An 18,353-nucleotide genomic window follows, 5' to 3' on the forward strand; every position below is an offset into this window, starting at 1 on the left:
CCTTCCCCATAGCCTAAACCTAACACGTAGCATAACCCTAATCCTCCCCCACAAAGCCAGACCTTAGGTAGCCCCATCATACCAGTGCCGGTATTTTGATCCATGCCGGGATCCCTGAGCAGTGTTGGGATTCCAGCATTGGCATTCCGACTGCTGACACCCCGATTGCCGGTATGCTGACAGGATCCCTATAGACTTAAGGGCCCTACACATTGGGGGGTCATTCCGAGTTGTTCGCTCGTTATTTTTTTGACGCAACGGAGCGAATAGTCGCTAATGCGCATGCGCAATGTCCGCAGTGCGACTGCGCCAAGTAAATTTGCTATGCAGTTAGGAATTTTACTCACGGCATTACGAGGTTTTTTCTTCGTTCTGGTGATCGTAATGTGATTGACAGGAAGTGGGTGTTTCTGGGCGGAAACAGGCCGTTTTATGGGAGTGTGTGAAAAAACCCTACCGTTTCAGGAAAAAACGCGGGAGTGGCTGGAGAAACGGAGGAGTGTCTGGGCGAACGCTGGGTGTGTTTGTGACGTCAAACCAGGAACGACAAGCACTGAACTGATCGCAGATGCCGAGTAAGTCTGGAGCTACTCAGAAACTGCTAAGAAGTGTCTATTCGCAATTCTGCTAATCTTTCGTTCGCAATTTTAATATGCTAAGATTCACTCCCAGTAGGTGGCGGCTTAGCGTGTGCAAAGCTGCTAAAAGCAGCTTGCGAGCGAACAACTCGGAATGACCCCCATTGGCCGATCCGCCGCTGAGCAGCCCGACGGCGGATACGGCCGACCCGGCAGCGCGCGGCGGGGCAGTGCCGTGTGCAGGCAAATATGGACAAGATCGTCCATATTGGCCTGCATGCACAGCCGACGGGAGCCCCAGTGATGAATGAGCGCAGGGCCGCACATCGTTCATCGCTGGTGCCTCCACACTCAAAGATATGAACGTTATCTCGTTCATTAATGAACGAGATCGTTCATATCTTTGAGTGATGTAGGGCCTAATACTCCTGACTGTTGAGTACATGAACGAGGGTACATAGCTTCAGAAACATTTGCATCCCCTTGCGTAACAGACAGCAAACATAGATAACATTTTGTCAGCTGGAGTTGGGGAGAGATAACTCCACAAGCCATCCCTGCAATTTCCACAGAGCATTAGCCTAGTACTAATGAGCTGCTTCTTGCCTCCTGCCTGCGAGTCTAGGTCTGTACATTGGCCCTCATTCTGGTCGGATCGCAGACATAGGAAAATCGCAAACTGTCAATTTTCAGACGTCTGTGCACGTGCGAAGTCCACAATGCGCGTGTGCGGACTTTCGCATTGCAATTGCATCCTTGAAGGATGTGGTCACAATTTCATTGACAGCGGCAGGACGGGATCTGGACAAAGGAGGCGTGTCCAGACCGTTTTTGGGGCGCCGCAGGACGTCACACGTGGCTGCTGCGATATGAAAAATGGCGGCAGTTTGCCTGCACATGCAGCCTCGCTGTGAATGCAGGGGGTCAACCCTAATTCCTGACTCCGCAATGCGATTGCATCGCTGCCCGCAGATTAGCATGCTAGGCGGCCTTCAGCATGCGATTTAATCAGTAGCAGATTCTGCTAAAAAGCTGAAGAGGGTCCATTATCCAGCAAACTATTTAACAAATGTCTCTATTCTCTGGATATCCAGTATGCTGTACTTATATTTTATAACGTGAATTGTATTTTGGTCCTGAATGACAACATTTGTTGTTATACAATATATAAGCATATTTTGCAGTCACTGACTCATACTTTTGCAATCTTATAACTTGTTAATTAAAATCTTATTATTGCATACCTCCCAACATGACCTGCTCCAGGAGGGACAGAATGCTCTGCTCCTGGACTTCCCGCTTACTCTATGATTGCTATCACCTGTGGTGAAACACCTTTCTTATCCATTACCTATTCAACACAGGTGCCGGCAATCATACAGTAAGAGGAAAGTCCAGAAGCAGAGCTTTCTGTCCCTTCTGGAGAGGGTCATATTGGGAGGTATGTTATTGGTTTAGTACTTGCAAAAGGTGATACAGAATGCAGATTCTATTGCATTCACAATTATTTTAATTAAAAATAGCGTGTACACCGTCCCGTCATAAACTAAACAGGTAGAGAACGTGCCTAATAACACTCAGCAGCTCCCGTACCCACTTACACTAATACACAGGCAGCATATGGCCCTTATTGCTATTGGACTGCATCACTATGAAGAGCCGTAACTCATTCACAGAAAGAGCCCAGCCAGCGCTTCCTCTCCGTCTACTCCCTCTTGTTACGTGCCCAGAGCAGCAGCAGCAGCCGCCGTCCCTTCCCCCTCCTCCCGCCCACAGCAGCCTACGTGCCGGCTCACTACAGCTCACATGTCAGCCAGGAATCCCCAGCCGGTGCCTACGTGACCACAACACAGTGTGTGTGTGTGAGCGGGTCACGCCCTCACAGACATTGTCACCAATTACATGACACATCGGGAGGGACTCTGCCGGCTACAGCCAATCACTGCGCGACTATGGGGAGGAATACCGCTCCATGTGCTCCGTGTTTGAGTACGTGACTGGGGGCGGGGCCTGTGTCCCTGGATGCTGCTGCTGGGGAACTGGAGGCGGCTCAGAGTCACTCAGAGTAGTGTATGTGTGTGAGGCTGTGAGCAGCGTAGTAGTGCTGTGCCTGTACCGTGCTGAGACGATGGAGCTACAGCGCAGCAGCGGAGAGGTGAGTAGCCGCAGTACTGCCGCTGCCAGGGACTAATTTAATGCATACTTGCCTACCTGACCCTCTCCATGAGGGAGAAAATGCTCTGTTCCTGGACTTTCCTGGTAATGTATGATTGCCATCACCTGTGGTGAAACACCTTTCTTCTCAATTAACTAGCTCACCACAGGTGATGGCAATCATACATTACCAGGAACAGAGCACTTTCTCCCTCATGGAAAGGGTCAGGTAGGCAAGTATGATGTACTGTCATGTGTGCTCATCATCCCTCTCACCTGCAATCTCTCCGCAGTGTTACAACCCGAGCCAGCTGATGCAATCGGGCTGTGCAGTGAATTCTCCGGGGGATACCCTAGGACAGACCCCCGCACACCTGGCAGCATGTGGGGGACAAGCCTTCTTCCTGCTCTGGCAGCTGCAGACGGGAGTTGACATTAACCAGCAGGTATAACAGATCTTCAGTAACCGTGTCTCTGTATTATATTGGTACTCTCCTAGTAATGTAGGTCTTCTCATCTCATGAAGATGTATTCTATCTCTTGTGCATGTGTCAATGTATTTTGTATGACCGCATAGCTGACAGGCTGGTGCTGCACTTTCATTAAAATTACAAATTAAACCATTCCTTTTACACATACTGCAGGTGTATTTGTAATGGGTACAGGGTGCACAGTGCACATATGGGGGGGGGGTCCTGTACCCAGAGCACCCTACCTCTCTGGTACTGTGGCACTGGCAAGTGGATAGCCCTGCTCTATAAATTGGCAGTGGTGACATCTTCCCAGTGATATCGTCCTAAAGATGATGCTGCGCAGTAAAAGGCTTTGCTCTCTCCTGCACATATGCCACATTCCAGTATATCACTGGGAAGATATATATGGGGGGGGGGGGGGGCAGCACGGCACAGCGCACACGTTAATACACCACTGCTTTTATTTTCCTCAGTGCAGAGCAAAACATGATGGCTTATTATTTCTTTGTTTCATCTCTCTATACTCTCCATTTACTTACTAGTCTAGGCTGGGGAATATGTGATATCAACGGGACTTGTACTAGTGGCAATAGCTGCAGATTTGCATTGACTGTCTTGGTGCATTTGCTGTTTATGTTGAAGCATAGCATTATGAGCTAACATGTCTTTTTTTCATTCTCTCTCCAGGACCTCTTTGGAGAAGCTCTGATCCATAAAGCAGCACGTTCTGGTAGCTTACAGTGCCTCAGTTTGCTTGTGGCACATGCTGCCAGATTAGAGTAAGTATTTCTATGCATGCTGCGATCCGTTTACACCAGATCTGTAGACAGCATTGTATTGAGTAGGATTTCCTTTTCTCGCTGCAGTGTGTGTAACAGAGAAGGCTACACGGCTGAAGATCTCGCTTTGTCTGGCGGATTTCCAGAATGTGCAAAGTATCTCGCTACTGTAAAACACACGCAAGATACGTTTTCTAGAGCACGGTTTTCTATGCATGACTTAAAGGAGACAACGTCCAGTGTCAAGAGAGGACAATGTAACAATGTATCTGCTGCTCATGGGAAGAGAAGACGGTCTGACGGTGAGTATTACATTACACCTTATTCTCAGCGAGGACGTGCCGGTGCTTTAATATACCTGTTTTGTGAAGAGAAATATTAATTGGGAGATAATTATTGTAGTTTGATTTTAATATCATAGTGTTACCTGTCAAGACCTTTATCAGAGGCACAAAATATACAACACCATGAAGAGAAGTCACACACTTGAGTAAAGCAGACATTTTGTTGTAATATTATTTTAGGACTGGTTAATTGATCCTTCATAAAATATGAGATAGGGTTCTGCTTTGGCAGAATAGGACCTTGTCACTGGGGACTATTTCCTCTATAAAACTAAGACAGTGAGTAGCTGAAGAAACATTTTATACCCAGTAAGTAGAGATGAATCGGTCATAGGTGTGATGTTTGATTCTTGTCTTCTCCGTAGGCTTCATGTAGATGGATGATGTGCAATGCAAGATATCTGTCCATTCCTGTAATGTGCTTCCACTCGGAGCTTTGACCTGCTGGCTTACATTAAGCTAAATGTTATTTAGCCTCTCTGCTGGAAGGAAGAGGTTTTGTACCATATATCTGACATTTACTCTGTGTTTTTGTTTACAGACTTTTGTACAATAAATTTTGTTCATTTTCTTTAATGTGTAATTTTGTACATTATACAAGACAATAGTAATAATGGCAGATGCAAAATGGGTTCTGAGCAGTCCTGTATGCAGCAGCTGCAGTTTTAGTGCACAGCTAGGTGATGGGAGTAGGACAGAAATATTGTATAGGGCATAGAAGGCCTTATTATAGTCCATCTAAACATGTAATGAATGACCACACTTAAATAACATATGCCCTTTAAACAACACATTGCCTATGTAGGTAAAGGAATTGTTGGATAGAAAAACCCATTAGTGAGATGAGACAGATCAGACTGCAAAATAATGTTAACTTCATTGAAATCAATGCTAAGTAAAAAATAGAAGTTGAATGTTTTATACAACTGAATTAAAAACCTTTCCCCATTAAATAACTAATTTTGATATTTTATATCATATCAATAAAGTAAGAAAAAGATCTCAATACCCACATGTGATATAGATACCTTTATTATTACCACATGTGATGTATTATATGCCCCCTTATTGTAAAGGGGTCATGTAAAGTGAAATATAAAATTAGATAGGGACAGAATAACGTGTAAGAATTTTTTTTTATTTGTGTGAATAAAGATATTTGTTAAAAGAAAATGCTAATACGCTGTCTTTATTTTATGAATTAATGAGTACCTGTGATTCAAAGAATTACTGGGTAATCTTTAAAACAACCAATGACTGTTTCTGCAAGTGATGTTTACAAAGGGTTACAAATGTTGCAGTGTTCAGCACTGCACATATTCGGATGACCGTTTAACTGTCTGATTATTAATAAATATAAGGCTCTTATTGCCCTGAATAGTACCGATGTATGATCACATGCAGACAGGCTATTTTTAGACACTAGGTATTATAGGTTACCCCTATTAGGATGTATGTTCACTAGCCAGTACCCCTTAATTGATATACTGATATTTCAGCAATGCACTTGATGAGGCTGTGAATTTATGCAAATCTGGCTTAAAAATGAGCCTGCCTTAGCATCTTTTTATTGAATTGTATATAAAGGAGACACAGGATTTAAATATATGTGCTGGTTAAGCTGTGTAATTAAGAGAGCATTGTCTGTAGCAGTATTAACACATATATTTAAATCCTGTGTCTCCTTTATATACAATTCCATAAAAAGATGCTAAGGCAGGCTCATTTTTAAGCCAGTATTGCATAAATTCACAGCCTCATCAAGTGCATTGCTGAAATATCAGTATATCAATTAAGGGGTACTGGCTAGTGAACATACATCCTAATAGGGGTAACCTATAATACCTAGTGTCTAAAAATAGCCTGTCTGCATGTGATCATACATCGGTACTATTCAGGGCAATAAGAGCCTTATATTTATTAATAATCAGACAGTTAAACGGTCATCCGAATATGTGCAGTGCTGTTTCTAACATTCTTATCACACCATTATCTAGCAACAAATGTTGCATTGTGATCTACTGAATCAATAATATACTAGGAATGTCACAACACTGCAACATTTGTAACACTTTGTAAACATCACTTGTAGAAACAGTCAGTGGTTGTTTTAAAGATTACCCAGTAATTCTTTGAATCACAGGTACTCATTAATTCATAAAAAAAAGACAGCGTACTAGCATTTTCTTTTAACAAATATCTTTATTCACACAAATTAAAAAAAATTTCTTACACGTTATTCTGTCCCCATCTGATTTTATATTTCACTTTACATGACCCCTTTATAATAAGGGGGCATATAATACATCACGTGGTAATAATAAAGGTATCTATATCACGTGGGCATTGAGATCTTTTTCTTATTTTATATCATATCAATAAAGTATCAAAATTTGTTGTATTAAAAATAATTAAAACTTCTTGTGTAAGGGAATGAGTGCTGCTACCTAAAGTTGATTTACTTTTTCTTCTTTAAACCTATATATATGTATATTTAAATCAACAAGCAGCACCACTCATATGCATTTGTGTTGAAATATTTGTTTAGACAACACAAATTGTTATGCCATTTATATTCCCTATATAATATCATTTATTTCAAACCTGGTGCGGGAGCTTCTGTAATTCGAAAACCCATTAAATAACTGACATCTTTATAATGGTGACTACCACTTATACACATAGATCCTATTAGATGACTGTAGGTCGTTGGGGTAAACACAGGTTGTAGTATGCATCTGCAGCCCAGAAATCAGCCCCTTTCCATCCACACCAGCCCTGAGGAAACAAACAAAGATGGTCAGGCTGTATTGTGCACCAAAGTTTATTTACTCCGTAATCCTGACACTCAACAAAATTATTAGACAAAGGAAAAAGGTGATAATGGCTACTTTGTACAGAAAGCTCATTTTATTTTCTATTTTTAGCCACTCTTAACTGTAACATTTGTTCCTCATTCTCAGTGGCTTGTCATTCTCAGTCATGAGGGACACTATGCAAGATCACTTGCAGATTAACTGCTTACGTACACATTGTTTATTGCTCGTAAAACTCTGTAATCGGTGAGCACTAATCTCAGAAATGCATCCTCCAAATTCAATGAAGTGCTAGACACAGTTAAACATATACTGACGACATGTTTGCCCAGAAAATCAATAAAATATAGAGAACAGGCAGCGAATGCAGCTGACTGTACTGCAGGTAAAATGCATCTCCCTCCCTCCCACACAGTACTTGGGTGCAGCCCAAAACGTGCTGCTTTTCTCGGACAGTAATTTATCTGCTACTGTGTGAATGCTCCTTGTGTCAATGTGGTTGCTGGTTTATTAACGTGTTAATTGGCTGATTAATTAAGAAAAAAAGGGGGGAACCTGGATTGCACATCCTATTACTAAAGATATGAAAAGGTGCTATCATGCTGAGGCTTCTAATACTATGCTGGAAAAAGAGAGATGCAGATGCACACTCCTAGCACTAAGAACACATAGTAAAAATAATTTAAATAAACCCTCACAATTAACATGGAGTATAATTGAAGTTCTTAGCACACATTTGCGCAAAAATATGCGGGCCCATGTACCGCGGCCAGGTGACTTCATCAATTGTGAGGGTTTAAAGGTTTGGAGAGGGTTTTTTTTAATTGTGAGGGTTTATTTAAATTATTTTTATTATCAGTGTTCTTAGTGCTAAGAGTATGCATCTGCATCTCTCTTCCCCTGATTAATTAAGATACATGCACCTCATTTTAAAACAAATAAAATCAGTGTTTTGACTGTAAAGTAGACTAGTAACCTGCCCTATACATATTTTTGTACTTTTGTTTTTATTTTTAGCACTTAAACGTAACTACACAACGTTCTGGTAGCCCAGGCCTGGCCAACTTGCGGCTCTCCAGCTGTTATAAAACTACACAAAGAAAGAGAAAAAGAGGACTCCTTTTTGTTTGGGCACGCTTGACAAAATGACAAAAATAGTCAGATATAAAATAAATGTAAGGTTTATTGGTATACATTAAAAGTAACTATCCATGTGGCTACCATATGACTAGGCGGAGGGTACTTTGGAAAAGGTACATAAGGAAATCACATGTAATAAAGGAACACATGCAACAGAAAACATTTATATCAGCAAAAATGTGGCATATCAATCACACCAAATATACATTGCCGCGTGTAATGGTTTCTCAGTAATTATAATAGTATACAATTTTTATTATTCCTATCGGAGGCAATTTCTCTTACGTCCTAGAGGATGCTGGGGACTCCGTAAGGACCATGGGGATAGACGGGCTCCGCAGGAGACATGGGCACTTTAAGAAAGACTTTAGATCTGGTGTGCACTGGCTGCTCCCTCTATGCCCCTCCTCCAGACCTCAGTTTGATACTGTGCCCAGTGGTGACAGGGTGCTTTTCAGAGAGCTCTCCTGAGCTTTCTGACAGAAAGTATATTTGTTAGGTTTTTTATTTTCAGGGAGCCTGCTGGCAACAGACTCCCTGCATCGAGGGACTGAGGGGAGAGAAGCAGACCTACTTCTGTGAGTTTTAAGGCTCTGCTTCTTAGGCTACTGGACACCATTAGCTCCAGAGGGAGTCAGAACACAGGTCTCACCCTGGAGTTCGTCCCGGAGCCGCGCCGCCGTCCTCCTCACAGAGCCGGAAGATAGAAGCCAGGTGAGTAAGAGAAGAAAATAAGACTTCAGAGGCAGCAGAAGACTTCATGATCTTCACTGAGGTAACGTGCAGCTGTGCGCCATTGCTCCCACACACCTCACACAAGGCAGTCACTGTAAGGGTGCAGGGCGCAGGGGGGGCGCCCTGGGCAGCAATATAAACCTCATTTCTGGCAAAAGATATATATATATATATATATATATATATATATATATATATACAGCTAGGCACTGTATATATAAAGAGCCCCCTCCAGTTTTTATTGTATTTAAGTGGGACAGAAGCCCGCCGCCGAGGGGGCGGGGCTTCTCCCTCAGCACTCACCAGCGCCATTTTCTCCACAGCACAGCTGAGAGGAAGCTCCCCGGACTCTCCCCTGCTTATCCACGGTGAAAGGGGGTTTCAGAGGGGAGAGGGGAGCACATAATTAGCAGCAAATAATAGTATTACAGCGCTACTGGGTAAACACATTGTGTGTTTTTCCGGGGGTATTAGCGCTGGGTGTGTGCTGGCATACTCTCTCTCTGTCTCTCCAAAGGGCCTTGTGGGGGAACTGTCTTCAGATAAGAGGATTCCCTGAGTGTGTGGTGTGTTGGTACGTGTGTGTCGACATGTCTGAGGTAAAAGGCTCTTCTAAGGAGGAGATGGAGCAAATGTGTGTGTGTGTGGTGTCTCAGTCGACAACGCCAACACCTGACTGGATATGTGAAATTAAGTGCTGAGGTAAATTTATTGCACAAAAGATTAGAGAACAGACAGGGAATCTACCCATGTCTGTCCCTATGTCGCAGGGACCTTCAGAGTCTCAAAACGCCCACTATCCAAAATAATAGACACTTATACCGACACGGAGTCTGACTCCAGTGTCTACTACGATGATGCAAAGTTACAGCCAAAACTGGCAGAAAAGTATTCAATATATGATTATTGTAATAAAAGAGGTTTTGCATATCACTGATGACCCATCTGTCCCTGACACGAGGGTACACATGTTTAAGGGGAAGAAAGATGACATAACATTTCCCCCCTCTCATGAACCAAATGAATTGTGTGAAAAAGAGCGGGAATCTCCAGACAAGAAACTGCAGTTTCCCAAAAAGAATTCTCATGGCGTATCCTTTCCCTGCTAGGGCCAGGATACGATGGGAATCCTCCCCTAGGTTGGACAAGGCGTTCACACGTTTCCCCAAAAGGTAGCGCTGACATACCAAGATACAGCTACCCTCAGGGATCCTGCAGATAGCATGCAGTAAAGTACTTTGAAGTCCATTTACACATATTCTGGTACACTACTCAGACCGGCGATTGTGTCGGCAGGGGTTTATAGCGCTGTAGCAGCGTGGACAGATACCTTATCAGCGGAGATTGAATCCTTAGATAAGGATACCATGTTATTGACCCTAGGATATATAAAAGATGCTGTCTTATATATATATATAAGACATGCTCAAAGAGACATTGGTCTACTGGGTTCTAGAGTCAACGCTATGTCGATTTCTGCTAGACGTGTCCTGCGGAACATGCAATGGACAGGTGATGCCGACTAAAAGAGGCATATGGAGGTTTTACCTTACAAGGGTGAGGAATTGTGTGGAGAAGGGCTCTCGGACCTGGTCTCCACAGCTATAGCTGGTAAATCTGATCTTTTGCCTTATATTCCCTCACAGCCTAAGAAAGCACGACATTATCAAATGCAGTCCTTTCGGTCGCAGAAAAACAAGAAAGTACGAGGAGCGTCCTTTCTTACCAGAGGTAAGGGCGCAGGGCACAGCTAGTTCCTAGGAACAGAAGTCCTCCCCGGCCTCTACTAAATCCACCGCATGACGCTGGGGCTCCGCTAAGGGAGTCCGCCCCAGTGGGAGCACGTCTTCGACTCTTCAGCCACATCTGAGTTCACTCACAGGTGGATCCCTGGGCAATAGAAATTGTTTCTCAGGGTTACAAGCTGGAATTCGAAGAGGTGCCTCCTCGACGGTTTTCCTCATCGGCCCTACCGGCTTCTCCCCCAGAAAGGGAGATAATATGAAATACAATTCACACATTGTATCTCCAACAGGTGGTGCTCAAGGTTCCCCTCCTTCAACAAGGAAGGGGATATTACTCAACCTTGGCTGTAGTCCCGAAACCGGACGCTTCGGTCAGACCTATTTTAAAATTAAAATCTCTGAATTTGAACCTTTTCAAGTATAGGTTCAAAGTGGAATCGCTCACAGCGATCATCACTAGCCTGGAAGAGGGGGGATTTTATGGTGTATCTAGACAAAGGCTGCATACCTTCATGTTCCCATTTATCCACCCCATCAGGCGTACCTGAGAATTACGGTACAGTATTGTCATTACCAATTTCAGGGTAATTGGCGGAAATGATGGTGCTCCTACGCAAGCAAGGAGTCACAATTATCCCATACATGGACGATCTCCTAATAAGGGCGAGATCAAAAGAGCAGTTGTTGAACAACGTGTCACTTTCGCTGAAGGTGTCACAGCAACTCGGCTGGATTCTCAATATCCCGAAGTCACAGTTGGTTCCTATGACTCGTCTCCCCTTCTTGGGTATGATTCTGAATACGGACCAGAAATGGGTTTATCTTCCGATAGAGAAGGCCCAGGAACTAATGACTCTGGTAAAACACTATTAAAGCCAAAACAGGTGTCAGTGCATCACTGCACTCGGGTCCTTCGGCAGGTTCCATGCGAGGACTTTCCAATGGGATCTACGGAACAATGGTCCGGATCACATCTACAGATGCATCAGTTAATCACCATGTCCCCTAGGGCCAGGGTGTCTCTCCTATGGTGGCTGCAGAGTGCTCACCTTCTGCAGGGTCGCAGGTTCGCCATCCAGGACTGGATTCTGGTAGCCACGGACGCGAGCCTCCGAGGTGGGGGAGCAGTCACACAGGGAAGAAACTTCCAAGGTCTTTGGGTCAAGTTAAAAAACTTGTATTCAAATCAACATCCTGGAGCTGAGGGCCATATACAACGCCCTTTGGCAAACATTGCTTCGCGACCTACCGGTTCTGATCCAGTCAGACAACATCACCGCAGTGGCTCATGTAAACCGCCAAGGCGGCACAAAGAGCAGAGTAGAAATGGCAGAAGCCACCAGGATTCTCCGCTGGGCGGAAAATCATGTAAGCGCATTTTCAGCAGTTCATTCCGGGAGTGGACAACTGAGAAGCAGACTTCCTCAGCAAACACGACCTGCATCCAAGAGAGGACTTCTTTAGGAAGCCTTCGCACAGATTGCAAGTCAGTGGGAACTGCCACAGATAGACATGATGGCGTCCCGCCTCAACAAGAAGCTACAGCGGTATTGCACCAGGTCAAGAGAACCTCAGGCAGTAGCTGTAGATGCCCTAGTGACACCATGGGTGTTCCAGTCGGTCTATGTATTTCCCCCTCTTCCTCTCATACCCAAGGTGTTGAGAATGGTAGGAGGGAGAGGAATGAGTGGCCACGAAGGACCTGGTATCCGGATCTGCAGGAAATTCTCACAGAAGATCCGTGGCCTCTTCCTCTAAGACAGGACCGGTTGCAACAGGGGCCATGTCTATTCCAAGACTTACCGCGGCTGCGTTGGACGGCATGGCGGTTGAACGCCGGATCCTAGCGGATAAGGGTATTCCGGATGAGGTCATTCCTACGCTAATAAAGGCTAGGAAGGACATGACATCTAAACATTATCACCGTATATGGCGAAAATATGTTTCTTGGTGTGAGGCCAGGAATGCTCCTACGGAAGAATTCCATCTGGGCCGTTTCCTTCACTTCCTGCAAACTGGAGAGAATTTCGGCCTAAAATTAGGATCTATTAAGGTTCAGATTTCGGCCTTATCCATTTTCTTTCAAAAGGAATTGGCCTCTCTCCCTGAAGTACAAACTTTTGTGAAGGGAGTACTGCATATTCAGCCTCCTTTTCTACCTCCGGTGACGCCTTGGGACCTTAACGTGGTGTTAAGTTTCATTAAGTCACACTGGTTTGAACCACTTAAAACGGTGGAGTTGAAAAATCTCACTTGGAAGGTGGTCATGTTATTCGCCTTGGCTTTGGCTAGGCAAGTGTCGGAATTAGCGGCTTTATCACATAAAAGCCCCTATCTGGTTTTCCATATGGATAGAGCGGGATTGCGGACCCGTCCTCAATTCCTGCCAAAAGTGGTTTCATCCTTTCATATGAACTATTGTGGTGCCTGTGGCTATGCGTGACTTGGAGGATCCCGAGTCCCTTGATGTGGTCAGGGCTTTGAAAATTTACGTGGCCAGATCGGCTACAGTCAGAAAAACAGAAGCACTGTTTGTCATGTATGCAACCAACAAGATTGGTGCCCCTGCTTCAAAGTAGACTATTGCTCGCTGGATCTGTAACACTTCAGCAGGCGCATTCTACGGCGGGATTGCCGTTACCTAAATCGGTCAAGGCCCATTCCACTAGGAAGGTGGGCTCTTCTTGGGCGGCTGCCAGAGGGGTCTCGGCGCTACAGCTGTGCCGAGCTACTACTTGGTCGGGTTCAAACTCCTTTGCAAAGTTCTATAAGTTTGATACCCTGGCTGAGGAGGACCTACTGTTTGCTCAATCGGTGCTACAGAGTCATCCGCACTCTCCCGCCCGTTTGGGAGCTTTGGTATAATCACCATGGTCCTTACGGAGTCCCCAGCATCCTCTAGGACGTAAGAGAAAATACGTCCTCTACGGACTACGAGAAAAAGATTTACCGGTAGGTTTAAAATGTTATTTTTTCATTGATAACATGCAGGCTTTTTCAAACATTATATGGTGTGTAACAGCCAGTTTTATAGGTGACTTTCAATAGAAAATGTTAGTCACTTTTGGTCATAGCTGTATTTGTTGGACATGTGCAGCAAAAGCATATAAAAAAAAAAGACAATTACATCGCATATTAATGATTAATACCATTTCTATAATAGGGTGATATTATCTATATATCCAACACTAAAGTTATTTTGCAAGATTATCATTAAATGTTAATGAAATATTAATGCTATTAATTTTCAACCACTATCTACCTCTCTGCAACCACTGCTCTCACCAATTTCTACATTCACCTCTCCTGAGACTGCTGTGTCACACCTTAACCAAACTCCAGAAACAGCACTTGATGAAGTGGCTCCAGCTACCCATCACACTCCACGTAGACTAATAGGCCCTACACACTGGCCGATCCGCCGCCGAGCTGCCCGACGGCGGCTACGGCCGACGGGCGACCCGGCTGCGGAGGGGCAGTGACGTGGGTAGTGAAGTTTCTTCACTCCCCCCATCACCCGGCTGCATTGAAGTGCAGGCAAATATGGACGAGATCGTCCATATTGGCCTGCATGTACAGCCGACGGGGGAACAGCGATGAACGAGCGCGGGGCCGCACATTGGTTATCGCTGGAGCCTCCACACTGCACAATATGAGCGTTATCTCGTTCATTAATGAACGAGATCGTTCATATCGTGCAGTCATGTCGCCCAGTGTGTAGGGCCCTTTAGGGTGTGTACACACGGTGAGATAAATCTGTGAGATTTTGACTATATAGTCAAAATCTTATGAAAAGTTAGTGCATATCTTATGGTGCTAGGCAGCTTGCGAAACAGATTCGATCCCGATGTGCGCTCCCGTGGGGTCGGTATCGTAAGGCTAGATAGACTGTGCAGGCAAGTCAATCTTGACTATCTAGTGTACAAAGTATAGTCAAAATTGGCACTTAGTCAAAATCGTACAAAGACAAAATTTCAAGCACAGATAGTCAAAATCTGTACAATCTGTGCTATCTGGCCTCTGGGAGAGTTCAAGGGAAATCGCACAGTCAAAATCTAACATAGCAGGGATCTCACCGTGTGTACACACCCTCCGATGTAAACCGTGGCACTCTAAATACACTAGACACCTACAAAAAACCTCACGTAAAGTAGAACGCCAGTGGCGTAAATCTCGTAGCTCAAGCTCCTTTCTCACATATAAGACCGTATACCACTCTTATCGTAATGCTCTGGACACTGCCAAACATATTTCCAATCTCTCATCTCTGCTCAAGCCTCTAACACCAAGCGACTTTTTAATACATTTAAATCACTTCTTGTCCCTCCCTCACCTAACCCACCAGCCACTGTCAGTGCGCAAGATCTTGCTTCCTATTTCAAGGACAAGATTGATAAGATCTGAAATGAAATGGTATGCTCTTCCACAGCAAGTGACCTGCTCAATTCCCTGCCTGAACCCTCTAACACCTTCTCTTCATTTGATACTTCATCTTCATTTGTAGGATCTGCACTCTTCATCTGCCTACTCTACTACCTCTCCCCTTGACTCTATATCCTCACCAATTAGTAAAGATCCGTCTGCTGTGCTCATCCCAACCTTAACTAAAATCTGTAATCTCTCTCTGTCTACTGGTATCTTTCCTTCTCTATACAAGCATGCAGTGATTACTCTAATTCTGAAAAACAAAACTCTGACCCTAACTCTCTCTTAAATTACCATCCCATATCTCGGCTCCCATGCCCCTCCAAGCTACTTGAGAGACTTGCCTACACTCGCCTCACACACTTTCTTAACTCACACAGCCTACTGGACCCACTTCAGTCAGGCTTCCGTTCCCAACACTCCACAGAGACAGCACTGACTAAAGTGGTTAATGATTTGGTCACTACGAAGTCTAAAGGCCATTACTCACTACTTATTCATCTAGATCTATCTGCTGCCTTTGACACTGTTGACCACTCTCTTCTCATACAAACACTACAAGCCCTAGGTATTCAGGACACAGCCCTTTAGTTCTCATCCTACCTATCTAATCGCTCCTTCAGTGTTCGTTTCTCTGATTCCACCTCCTCTTCGCTACCTCTTTCAGTTGGAGTACCGCAAGGCTCAGTTTTAGGTCCTTTGCTTTTCTCTAGCTATACCACATCTCTTGGCAAACTAATCAACTCTTTTGGATTTCAGTACCATCTGTATGCAGATGATACTCAAATCTACCTATCCTCCCCAGATTTGTCACCATCTGTATTGGGCCGTGTCACTGAATGCCTTTCTGCCATTTCATCTTGGATGACATCTCGCCACCACAAACTTAATATTTCCAAAACAGAATTAATTATATTTCCACCAGCCAATAGTAGTATCCAACCACTATCACTGTTGAGAACTCAGCAATCATCCCTGCCCCACAAGCTCGTTGCTTAGGTGTCATTCTTGACTCTGAACTGTCCTTTGTTCCTCGCATTCAATCTGTCTCAAGATCATGTTACATACATCTAAGAAACATATCCAAAATACGACCATATCTTACACAAGACACACCAAAAACTCTAATCCATGCTCTTATTATCACACGCATTGATTATTGTAATAGTCTCCTGACCGGTCTTCCCAAACATAGGCTCTCACCACTACAATACATTTTGAATGCAGCTGCAAGGCTAATCTTCCTTGCTAGACATTCATCGTATGCAGATCCGCTCCGTCAGTCCCTCCATTGGTTACCGGTATTCTACCGTATTAAATATAAAATACTTTTACTGACATACAAGGCTATTAACCAAACTGCACCAACATACATCTCTTGACTCATCTCAAAATATCTCCCTACCCGGCCTCTCCGCTCTGCACAAGATCTACGTCTCTCATCCACACGCATTACTTGTTCACACTCAAAATTACAGGACTTTATCCGGGCTTCACCCACTCTGTGGAATGCCCTCCCACGCACAATAAGACTCTCCTCTAGTCTCCAAAACTTTAAACGTTCCCTGAAAACTCGCCTCTTCAGACAAGCCTATCAAATTCCAGACCCACCCTCATAACCTTCAGTGCTTCCTTAACTAATTACATCCTCTCTCTACAGTATACATGGATACTTACTTTTAATGTATACCAATAAACCTTACATTTATTTTATATCTGACTATATTTGTCATTTTGTCAAGTGTGTCCCAACAAAAAGATTCCGCTTTTTCTCTTTCTTTGTTACTGAATACAATTTATGACTCTTGGGAGCACCACCAACAGAGATATTCTGGCATAATCTATTTTGGAGTACAATTTTCCCAATGTTGGTCTCTCTTCTAGTTATCAAACTCATTTATTTGTGTAAACATTTCTTATAATTAAGGGTCAGTGCGGAACCTCCCCTTGCCCACAAAATGAAACTACACATCCCAGCATGCCCTACCAGTTTTAGGATTCCCTAATAGCAAAACTGTGGCAGGGTATGCTGGGACTTGTAGTTTCACAACAGCTGGAGAGACACTGGTTGGCCAGGCCTGCGCTAACCAGCGGTAGATAATGTGAATAATATAAAATGAGGCAGCACTTCCCATGCACTGAATAAGGATATAAAAGTATGCCTAATTTAGGAAATATTTTTACTAATGAACCCTTCCAGTAAATGTAAATTATGAACTTTAAAACAAATGGCATTCCATGGTATCATAGATATGTCTCTAGTAATTTGGAGCAGTATTTTATCCAGTATGGTGACTGCACTTTTTTTTTTTTCCTGGTCAGCCAACCAGCACTTCATGTTTTAGGTGGAGCTACAGATCCTCTTTTTGGGATTTTATAGACCTAATAGGTGTGGCATGTTTACAGCGGGGAATAAAAGGTAGGACATACTGTACAGAGAGCTGTAAACCCTTGTTGAACAGCTTACTGCATGTTGCCTCCTAAATTCTCCAATATGAAGTATGGGTCTCTATCAGGCTTATGGGCAACAGTTCACAAAAAGTGGCTTAATTACTATCCCCTATCAATCTGAGGTTGTTGTGGTGCAGAGCTATATATGTTGTTGTTTTTTTAAACCACGTTAAATTAGACTCAAAATAATAAAAGGGTAGCTAAATGTCATAACATAGCATCACAATATATTTTTTCTCTGACGTCCTAGTGGATGCTGGGAACTCCGTAAGGACCATGGGGAATAGCGGCTCCGCAGGAGACTGGGCACAACTAAAAGAAAGCTTTTAGACTACCTGGTGTGCACTGGCTCCTCCCACTATGACCCTCCTCCAAGCCTCAGTTGGATTTCTGTGCCCGGCCGAGCTGGATGCACACTAGGGGCTCTCCTGAGCTCCTAGAAAGAAAGTTTATTTTAGGTTTTTTATTTTACAGTGAGACCTGCTGGCAACAGGCTCACTGCATCGAGGGACTAAGGGGAGAAGAAGCGAACCTACCTGCTTGCAGCTAGCTTGGGCTTCTTAGGCTACTGGACACCATTAGCTCCAGAGGGATCGACCGCATGGAACTGGCCTTGGTGTTCGTTCCCGGAGCCGCGCCACCGTCCCCCTCACAGAGCCAGAAGCAAGAAGAGGTCCGGAAAATCGGCGGCAGAAGACATCAGTCTTCACCAA

The 18,353-nt window shown here is 44.1% G+C and overlaps 2 protein-coding genes across 2 annotated transcripts in view; one reads left to right on the plus strand and one right to left on the minus strand.

The window, feature by feature from the left end:
- Positions 1 to 2,543: 2,543 nt before the first annotated feature.
- ANKRD37 (ankyrin repeat domain 37) lies at positions 2,544 to 4,899 on the plus strand. The gene is made up of 5 exons (XM_063950395.1): positions 2,544 to 2,733; positions 3,026 to 3,178; positions 3,893 to 3,984; positions 4,072 to 4,286; positions 4,694 to 4,899. Exons 1-5 carry the CDS (start codon positions 2,551 to 2,553, stop codon positions 4,702 to 4,704), a joined length of 654 nt encoding a protein of 217 aa, XP_063806465.1. The 5' UTR covers positions 2,544 to 2,550; the 3' UTR covers positions 4,705 to 4,899.
- Positions 4,900 to 6,577: 1,678 nt separating this feature from the next.
- UFSP2 (UFM1 specific peptidase 2) overlaps positions 6,578 to 18,353 on the minus strand; it is a 119,791-nt gene continuing 108,015 nt past the window's right edge. The window contains exon 12 of the mRNA XM_063920753.1: positions 6,578 to 7,106. Within this exon, the coding sequence (XP_063776823.1) occupies positions 7,020 to 7,106 (87 nt within the window). The 3' untranslated portion in view covers positions 6,578 to 7,019. The remainder of the gene's footprint in view (positions 7,107 to 18,353) is intronic.

The sequence above is a fragment of the Pseudophryne corroboree genome, chromosome 1 (assembly GCF_028390025.1).
Source record: "Pseudophryne corroboree isolate aPseCor3 chromosome 1, aPseCor3.hap2, whole genome shotgun sequence".
In the NCBI taxonomy this organism is placed as follows: domain Eukaryota; kingdom Metazoa; phylum Chordata; class Amphibia; order Anura; family Myobatrachidae; genus Pseudophryne; species Pseudophryne corroboree.